Source organism: Monopterus albus, unplaced genomic scaffold (genome assembly GCF_001952655.1).
Source record: "Monopterus albus unplaced genomic scaffold, M_albus_1.0 scaffold16.1, whole genome shotgun sequence".
Classification (NCBI taxonomy): Eukaryota; Metazoa; Chordata; class Actinopteri; order Synbranchiformes; family Synbranchidae; genus Monopterus; species Monopterus albus.
In genome coordinates, this window is record NW_018127896.1 from 78,341 (window position 1) to 88,668 (window position 10,328).

At 44.4% G+C, this 10,328-nt stretch overlaps 1 protein-coding gene across 2 annotated transcripts in view; it reads left to right on the plus strand.

Annotated features, from left to right (window-relative positions):
- Positions 1-7,664, plus strand: part of LOC109955599 (target of Nesh-SH3-like) — a 30,615-nt gene extending 22,951 nt beyond the window's left edge. For both annotated transcript variants that reach the window (XM_020591901.1, XM_020591902.1), the window contains 10 exons: positions 592-660; positions 746-865; positions 1,560-1,649; positions 1,805-2,014; positions 2,102-2,207; positions 3,997-4,076; positions 4,463-4,492; positions 4,577-4,735; positions 4,818-4,940; positions 5,536-7,664. In XM_020591901.1, coding sequence (XP_020447557.1) covers positions 592-660; positions 746-865; positions 1,560-1,649; positions 1,805-2,014; positions 2,102-2,207; positions 3,997-4,076; positions 4,463-4,492; positions 4,577-4,735; positions 4,818-4,940; positions 5,536-5,651 — 1,103 coding nt within the window. In that variant the 3' untranslated portion in view covers positions 5,652-7,664. The remainder of the gene's footprint in view (positions 1-591; positions 661-745; positions 866-1,559; positions 1,650-1,804; positions 2,015-2,101; positions 2,208-3,996; positions 4,077-4,462; positions 4,493-4,576; positions 4,736-4,817; positions 4,941-5,535) is intronic.
- The last annotated feature ends 2,664 nt before the right edge of the window (positions 7,665-10,328 follow it).

The window sequence follows — 10,328 nt, forward strand, 5'->3', positions numbered from 1 at the left end:
TTTGGACACAGCCAAAGATCTGATTAACAGCCAGAACTTTTCTGTCATGTCATGTACCACTTCAAAAAATTATGAAAGCACTTTGTATAATAATGACGGTGGTGAGAGGAGTGTTCCACTGTTTTCCATTAAAGGCAGCCTTTCATGTGTAAAAGCATCTTTTGTTGTTCACAAATACACAGTTGGTTTCAGTTATTAGTGGTGGCAGACTGAGAAAAAGCATTTGTAGACCAGTGAAATCATACTTGACGGCACAGTGGCGCGGTGGTTAGCGCTGTCACTTCACAGCAAGAAGGTTCCGGGTTCGAGCCTGAGCCGACCTAGGGCCCCTCTGTGTGGAGCTGCATGTTCTTCCTGTGCCCACGTGGGTTCTCCGGCTTCTTCTCACAGTCCAGCACAGACATGTGGCTTAGGTTGACTGGCGACGACTCCAAATTGTCTGTAGGAGTGAGTGTGTGTGTTTGTCAGTCAGCCCTGTGATAGGTGTCCACCCTGGACTGGTCCCCCCCCCAGGAATAAGCACTATAGGTGATGGATGAATGAAATCATACTGTGCACCGATGAAGATGGACTGTGTTGTTGTTGTTGCAGGATCCCCTGCTCACCCCTCCGTACCCATCAACAAGAGGCCAAACCTGGTGGGGAAACCTGGGGAAACAGGTGCGAACACGTCCAAACAAGCACATGCAAGTGACACAGTTATGCTGAACCTCACAGTGGTTTTTGTTTACATGTTTTCCATCAGATAAGGTGAAAAACCTCAAGCAGACAGACAAGCTGCCAATGCTGAAACCCAAAGTCCCACCCACCACCAAGCCAACCAAGCAGGAGCACAAACAGACCACGACTGCTCCACCGACACCTGGTACAAATGTACTTTACTTTCCCTGCAGGAAACCAGAACCAAAGGGCAGTATAAACAACAACTACCATATTTGTGCACCAGAAGCTCAGGGTCATGGTAGGAGCAGCCCAGGCTTGGTCAGAGGTGCAGAGTCATACCTGTGGCATTAATTCATACAGTCAGCAAACCATTGAGGTACATGAGGGAGCATGTGCGTTGTGCTTTCAGGAGGTTTCAAACAGCAAACAGGGCAACAACACAACTACACAAATGACTGAGCAATAACCAGAGAAGACCTGATCAGAGTGCAGGTGGTTCTGAGAACTCTGCTCCCCTGCTTTTTGTTCCACTGACACCAGATCATCTTAGAACAGTTCTCTGTGGTCCTCTGGGCCACAACACATGACAACTTATTGCAGTCCACAGTGGGACACGCAGGCGTCATGCTGCTGCTGTTTGCAGTCTTAAGTGTCTGCCAGTCAAGTGAGTTACAGAAACATCGTGCTTCAGACCAAAGTCCTTCAGCAGTGGCATCTCACTGAGACTTCTGGGAAGTGTAGTATTAGAGGCCTGAAATCCCATCAATGTGACATCACAAGATATAAAATGTATGGTGGATCCATACAAGAACTAAGTGGCATTCTTTGGTTAATGCAACAGACAAGGCTGTTTCAAACTATGGTTTCTCAGGCTTTGTCTTTGTGTTTCCTCTCAGCATCTCGTCAGGAAACCTGGGAGGATTCGGACCTGTTTAAATCACAACCGACCTCTGACGTTGATGCCATGGGCAAGAAACGCTATGTGGGTAAGCGGAAACATGAAAAAATTAGGTTTTCATGTTAGCTCCAGCTTGGACCTAAAGAAAAGCTCAAAACCAGCCTAGTTGTCCCAGTATAAGCTGCTGAGTTACACTGGGAATTGAACCCCAAACTGTGACAGTGCTCTCCCTCCTCTCCACAGCGCCATACGTCGTCTACCAAACAGGCAAGAAACCAGATGAGCCTTGCTCCATCACCTCCTCCCTCAACTACTTCCCTGAAGATGAACCCGGTGAGACGAACGTGACCGCTCCGCCCCAGGCACCACCCACCAACCTCACCGTGGTGACAGTGGAGGGATGCCCATCCTTCATCATCCTGGACTGGGAGAAAACTAACAACGACACCACAGGTACAAAGAAATAACCTGAAGTTTGACTCAGAGTCAGAGAAGAACATGCAGCAGTTGTATCTCTTCTCTCTGTTGTGTTCTCCTCAGAGTATGAAGTCATCTCCACCACTAAGGGACCAGATGGAGAGCAGACGTCTGTACTGACCACCAACCAGACCCACACCGCCGTGGAGAACCTCAAACCTGAGAGCAGGTATTGTTGGCACAAAATTGAGTCAGACCAGATCGTTAGGTCACACCAAGTCCAGGCTGAAGCCACAGCAGCAAAACCAAACCACATCCTTCCAACAGCAGAGAGTTCTGACAGACCACAGATTCAGCTCTGTGGTGACTGTTAAGAGTATGAACTGTACTACAAGGTGAGCAGAGCACATCACGATGGACTGAAGGACACATGAGTTTGTGCTGCTGACTGAAGCAAACTGTCCTGATGAGTCCAGCATGGAGACCCACGTTAGATGCAGCCGGAGCAGACACTGCTCCCCCAGAGATTTATTGTAAATGGGTTTGATACAACGTCAGCTACGGCTGGCTCTGTAGGATCATGAAAACTAGAGGGTACAGATGAAATCTCCTGACCACCTTCACACACCGGCACCGGTCACCTGCTCGTCATCATCAACCTTTATTTAATCAGGGGAAAACAAGCAAGCTCTCATTTTCAGCGGTGGCCTGACATGCAATTAACACCATCACAACAATATTCAAATCAGTATTAAAATCCAAAATCACATTAAAACTAAATATACACCTAAATCAAATTAAACACACAGTGTCCAGATCATCTGTTAAATTCACATTTAAACTGTGAAATACTGTGTAAAAGCAGTTTAAATTGAGATAAAGGAACGAGCACAGCCAGGTTAGTTTTTTCTGCAAACTGTTCCATCTCTGCAGCAGCACAGTAACAGAAGGACATCTGTGTGTTGGCAAACAAGGGCTGCAGAACAAGATGATCTTGTGAACGGGTCAGCTACATTGACCTGACTTACAACTAGGCCTGTAATATATCCAGGCAGCCTATTAAGTAGTGGGGCTTTATAGATAGATAACATACAGCGATGCTCCCTTCTCAGTGTCAGAGATGGCCAGCCCAGTCTCTGGTATAGTTCACAGTGGTGAGTCCTGAAGGGACCTCCAGTAACAAGTCCAACAGCAGCATGATGCACTGAGCCAAGTGGTTTCAGGGTTTCAGCAGAGACAGGCATGTCAATTATATCACTGTAGTCTGTTACAGATAAAACTGTTGCTTGTTCCAGCTGCCTCCTGTGATGCTCATTAAAACTAAATCTGTTTCTATACAGGAATGAAAGTCTGGGCTTATGTGAAGCAGTTAATTTCTCAATATGCAATTGAAAACTCATCTGTCTAAGCAAAAGCCAGAGACTGTGTCAATGACAGCACTGTTCAGTGCAGCTATATCTAGATTTAAATGATCAGTCTGACATTGTTTTCTAGTAAAAATCATATACTTCATATCTACTGCCTGCTGCAGCTCCTGACATATTTCCATGTCCCATGAGTGTTCAGATCTCCCGCCTCAGTCACAATGCCTTCAGCTGTCCAAACATGCCAAGGCAGTCGAGCAATTGCAGAGGGGAACCGAGCGTCAGCCAAACGCTCAGACAGTAAAATAAGCAGTTAGTCTGTTACGCTCGCTGAGGTTTCAATGAGCCTGGCAAAGGGAAAACTATGTGGTGTGAAGGATCGTGGTTGGAAATGAAGTCTGACACCGTCCGGAGGCACATAGCTGCAGCCTGAGGTGAAGGCATTACAAGACTTTTGTGATAATAAATAACATAAAGAAAAAAGCAGTCACATCTGAGAAGCTGAAAAACAACCTGTGACCATCTGATAAATCAGATCTTTGCTACCTCACAGGGGGAGGTTGCTGCTGGAGTTCAGAATCACAGAGTGATTAACTGAACAGATTAACATCTGTTTAACAACAACGTCTCCTGTTCTCTTCCTGTCTCTTGTAGTTATGAGTTCAAGGTGAAGCCGAAGAACGAGCTGGGTGTGGGTCCTCCCAGTGAGCCGGTGTCCTTCAGCACAGAGTCAGGTGCAGTCGCACTTTTCTTCCACTGCCTGTGATTCCCTTTCTGCCAAGTTCAGACTTCTGTGTTAGTTGAGCCATCACAGTGTGTTTGTCTGGGTGGTTGTTGGGCAGCTACACATAACAACAAACCTTCAAGATGCCAGATATCAAACATCAACAGTAATGTCATATTTTTGAATTTAACTTGACAATGAGTGTCCAGATCAGCAGCACCACATGACTCAGTTAAGATGGTGTTATCAATATGTGTGTGCATGTCGCATATCATTTGTTTGGAGAACAGGGGGCTCTTATTGTGGAGAGCATAGGAAGCAGGTAACTTCATGTGGAGTTAGAGTTACAGCTGAAAACTTTCAAGGTGTTAAACGTCAGTTTTTTTCTTTCCTTAGCTGACCCAAGGGTGAGCGAGAACTTCTCAGGTGAGTCCACCCACAGTGTTGTCCACATGGTCGCCAGTACAGCATAGGCAGGTTTCAGTCAGTGAAAGCCTCTTGTGTGTGCAGGTAAAGGCGCCATCTGGACTCAGTTCCCCTTCAAGATGGACTCCTACTCTGACTGTCATGGCAAACAGTATGTGAAGAGGACCTGGTACCGCAAGTTTGTCGGCGTCCAGTTGTGCAATTCGCTCAGGTACAAGATCTACCTGAGCGACTCGCTCAAAGGTGAGTACACACGCCGGATGCCATGGTGGCAGAGTGAAGTTGAACCTGGCACTCACCTGTCTTTGCTCATGTTTCTGTGTAGGTAAATTTTACAACATCGGAGACCAGACCGGCTTCGGTGAGGACCACTGCCAGTTTGTTGATTCATTCCTGGACGGGCGGACAGGCAGGCAGCTCCGGGCCGACCAGCTACCAGCCAGACCCGGTAAACACTGTGCTTCATACATTCCTGGCAGATGTCAGTGGAATATTTTCTGGCAGCGGACGGTGAAGCTGTGAGCAGACTGCTGCAGATGTAGCAACGCTCAGACTCGCTGAGATATTTTTGTGGCTGCTCATGGAGGAGCACAGCCAGTACTTTAGCCAAAACCTTTAGCTCCTGATGGACATTATTAGCACCAAAATTCACCCTCCTCCTCAGTCAGATGTGACCACACAGACATGAAACACGTTGATTTGATTCATTGTGACATCCACTTCCTGAGGAGCTCATTATCTCTGATGTCCTTCCAAAACAAACCTCCATAAATCTATTTAGAAACCAGAGGAGAAGAGGCTGCAGAACCTGCCTGAGAATCCTCCTGGTTTAGGTTTCGTTCAGTGTCCCAGTGAGCCAGTGACAGTTGTCTCTACATCCATGGAAATACTGCAGACAGCAGCTGCTCACTGCTAAGTTCTGCTGCTGTTAATGGGGACACTGTGACTTCATGTGAACTGGTACAGGATTAAAAAAATGCAGATGCTTATTTCTGTTTTTAACAGTGTATTTCTCACATGATGTCTGCTTCTTTGTGGTGCAGGTTTCTACAGAGCCCTGCGCCAGGAGCCTGTCCACTTTGGCCAGATTGGAGGACATTCCCACATCAACTACGTCTCATGGTACGAGTGTGGAACCCCCATCCCTGGCAAATGGTAAACGGACTCGAGCACAGAGTTGTCCTCAGAGAAGCCAGAGGAGGATTGGTCACCCGGGCTGTGGGGGCAACAACAGGAGGGTTCCTTAAAAATCTGATGGACCCAGTGCTGTAAAAACATGTACAGGACATATCTGTCAGGGAGTTTGTAATGTAAGAGGATTTTTTAACTATGTAATAGCAAACATGTCTCATCTGTACTATTTATCAAGCAACCAGGCTGAAGTGGCAGAGACCGGGGGGTGCATGGGGGTGTGCTACTCTCTGCAGTGTGGGGGGGGGCAGCAAACTCACGCTAGATATATTTTATTTTGTTCAACATGGGAAGCTGGCTCCCTGGAATACTATGTTCATAATTTGTGAGATGTTATTTATCAAGAGCTCTTTGCTCCCATGTCTTCACGGTGCGGTAGGCGAGACGCTGGGACCTGTGGGTGTGTGATGCCTCTCCTGTTCCTCTGCTGTAGATCTCACTGCTTCCTGTTCACTTGAATCCAGAGTCAGCTGAGCAGAAGGATTTAAAACAGAGCCAGAGGTCCTGCTTCACATACACTCTGGTCCCAGTACAACCAGTCTCCTGCTGTCGCTGCTGGTACGTGTGGAGATGAAGTGTGGACAAGGAATATACTTTGTGATAAACTTGCTAAATACATGAGGATAAGCTCCTGGTACATGAACCTACTAGAACAGATCCTGAAATTAATATCTTAAATGTACAGTAGTTTGGATGAATCTCTGCTGTTCTGTCTAACAGAGTGCTATTGATTAATCTGCTGATTATTGTCTTGATTAACCCTTTGGTAGTAACTAGTGGTCCAGCCAACATTCTGACACCCAATGAGATTCTCATATTTGAGAAGCTGAAACCTCCTGAGGTTTTGGCCTTTTTGCTTGAAAATCAACTTAAATGGTGCATTGATTATGAAAAGAGTAGCTGATTAATTCTCACAGTGCTCCGAAGTCTGTTGGGTGTGGAAGTACATATGAGCTGTAGTCATAAAACGTACACTACATTGTACAGGCTTGACTTTTGGTGCTTTAATAGAACTCATTAGTTTCACGTTAGCACATTGGCTGTGTTGGTTGTTCTGTACCAGACTGCCGCCCTCAACCCTGAGTAGGGAACCCAGCCGGCGGGCGGCTCCTACACTTGCAGTTTGCACAACTAAAATGTATTTATGTGTATATGGAGAGAATGTAGTTTTACAGATGCCTTTCCCTCACAGTGGCCTTTTTACTGTGCCATCAGGTGCTCTACTTTTTGCTGCCTCGTGCTAATGCAGGGTGGGAAGCTAACAACACAGCCTGGTAGTAAAGTCATAAATTTATATATTGAAATTTACCAGCTAGCTAATGTGGCTAGTCGAAGTGGCAGCACAGACATTTCAGTTGCTCAGATGTTCATAGAATTTATATGGAAAGAATGTCAACAAAACAAACCTCAGTACAGCCAAAAACATCCACAGCATCTTTGATCAGATCTGACATATGCAGGAGGATCTGCTATCTCTGTTTCTTTCATTAAACTTGTTACAGGATATATGTAAAATACAAATTTACTGTCTGTCTTTAGATAAGTTTAATATTAAGTGGGTGCAACTTAACAAATGTATCATTCTTTGTATTTTCTTTGACTTTTATGAGCTGCTATGTGACTGAAATGCCTGTGGATTAGGGCTATGTGCTAGCATGCTAATTATGTTGTATAATTGTGTAAAAAATTGTGCTGCCATTACTTTCCTGTCCTGCCACCAACCCCACTATTAATAGTTTATGATGGAGGTTATGGAGGCAGCGACGCAGGACACATCCCCCCTGTTCCATAGGATGTAGCACAGTCCTGATCAGGTGCTGTTGTCCTGAACATAAAAGAGTGAACTGTGCCTTTAACTTGCAGCTGAAGCCCCTGAACCCATTCTTTTGAAACAAAAGAGAGCTTTGTAAGAAAAGCCAGAATGTACATGAACAAGAGGCTGAACTGATGTTTTTCTATGTTTGTTTCTCTATTGACTTTCAACAATAAAGAAGTTTTGATTCCTTTTTTAAAATGTTGTCTTTATTTTTCTTCCAAATCCATGAACCATTTTATGCTAGTTAGCTAACAGCATGTTCCAATTCAGACTAAAACCACATTTTGATGAGATACGATGAGTTAACGTAGTATAACATATTTTCCAGAGCATGTCTAATGGGATTTATCTAGCAGGCCTAAATCAGGACAGACTGGCACTACTTGTCTTCCTGATGCTAACCACTTAGCATAAAGACAAGTAGCTATAGGCAGTAGTCATTAGACAGCTTTTATTTTAGTCTGGATCATTCATTTTTAGCTGTTAGTCTGAATTAGTACTAAGTGGTGGTTAAGACAAAGTTGTGATGACACCTGTCTACTTCAATGTCAAAAATATACTGTAACTATAGTTCCCATGATGCTTTGGGGGATGAAAACAGGAAGTCAGAGAGCTAATTGTGGCTATAACTTGATCCACGTGTTTAGCCCCTGTTCACTTCCATTTAATCAGTGTCCTTTTGTAAAGTAAGCTGAATGAGCATTGAGCAGCTCCTGTGTACAGTGTACCATGAATGTACACACAACTGTCATTGCATTACTGTGATACTGAAGGAAACTTTAAAACAGGAGGATTCCCAGGCAGGTTCTCCATCCTCTTTTCCACTGGTTTCTAAGTGCATTTATGGAGGTTTGTTCTGGAGCAGCGATGATGGCAGTAAGTGGAAGTTACTCTGACTCTATAAATATGTTTATTGTGTCTCATATTTGTGTTCTTTAACCATATGATGTAAAAAAAATAAACCCCATATAAATAAATTCCATTAGCTGCCAAGTAAAAAAACCATCTCTGCAGACACAACTGTGTTTGTCCAGGTGACATGAACATTTTGTCAGACAACCAAAATATTTGTTTGTTTCATATGTAAACACTGGAAAATATGACAGTGAACAGATTCAGCAGGGAGCTCAGTGTTTGGGTTTAGTGTCAGAAATCCTGTTAAATGTGTTGAGTGTGCAACAAAGAGAATGTTATTTCCATTTAGAAGAGTGTGAAGGTTTAATGCGTAGTCAGTGTCACAGGACAGCATCATGTCTTATGTGGTGTATTTGTCCTCGCCTGGCTGCTGCATCACCCACAGGTTTTAGAAACTGGTGGTACAGAAAACAAAGAGGACCACAGTTTCCTGAGCCACAGAGGTTTGTGAGCAGCCCAGCTTCCTTTGGTAATTTCAGACATTGTTGAGTAGAGTATCTTGTTTGTTAGACATGAACTTCCTGACTGTAGAAACAGGTTCTTTACATGGGACAAATGAGCTTCAGTTGGCTTCATATTGTCACTGAATATGTGCAGCCAAATGTCAACACTCTGTTCTGGAGTTTTCAGTCATATCCTGAGCAAATGGGAACTTAAATTTGCATTTAAAGACTTTTTGTTTGTTGTCTTAAAAGTGAGAGTGAAGCAGACTTGATCTAGTGAGGGGGATGAGATGATCTGATCAAAAGGTCCTGAGATTGTCATTGGAGCAGGAGTGTAGATAGTGCAGTCCAAACCGTCCTGTTCATCTCAGACCTTTTGAATGTGTACCACTGGCTCCCACATATTTTCAAGTACTACAACATGTGACTGAAGAGAAGAAGTATTTCTAAATGGAAAAGTGTGTGTTCAGTCATTAAACATTTCACAACGCCTCCGACCAGATCATCCATCTTCATATTACCCACAACCCCCCACTCCCCTGGTGTCAGGATGTTGACCGCAGCCCAAATTAGAAACACCAACAGTGATGTGACGGATTACATCACTTTTCCAGACGAACAAGGGGGCTGTATGTACCATCGCCACGGCAACGAGGGAAAACCCTGACATGCTCCTGCCTGTCGAGGAGCCACGTGGGGGTTTGTTCACCGCAACACAGAAAAGGAAAATAAGAGCAGGAAATCTCGTCAGTTTAAGAGCGCGCTGCTATAATTTCACCCCATTATGTTACACATGAATGTTCCCACTGGGAACCAGAACCCTCCAGTAATGGGAACAACCAGTGGGCTTTCACCGGACAGCAGCTCTGGAAACACATGCAATGCAGGGAGAATCTGAGGAGATCGAGCAGCAGTGTCAGAGATCAGTGTGCACACCCTGGAAGGCCTTGAAATGTCTGGATTCTGGTTTCCTCAACAAGAGGCCTTAGAGGTTTTAAAGTCTTCAGTAATCCAGGTTTTGTCCAACACTCAAAGATGTTTCATTCACTCTGGTGTTTGACCCAAAACAACAGGAAATCTTGACACTTCTCAACTAAAACCAGCACATTCTTCACTTTTTATAATGTTTGTTTGAAAGTAGTGAAACAAATGATCAAGTTTCAGATTTTCTTTCCATGGAATAATTGACACTTTGACTAATCCATCAGTGCTTTCTGCTGCTTCTCTAGCTCCGTGCTGCAGTAATTTAATTAATGACCAGTGCTGTTATGTGAAGCTGACAAGCACCAAAATGTGACGCCATATTAAAGAATAACTGTAGCTGATAGAACGTTGGTTCGGTGTGATGGTGAAACAGGTGTTGAACTTCACCGTGTTATGAAAAGGTCTCACACTGAACCAGTTTGATTTTGAATCCTCATGTGCTCCAAATGTCTGTAAACTTCAATATGAGCTGCTGCTGCAGCAGATT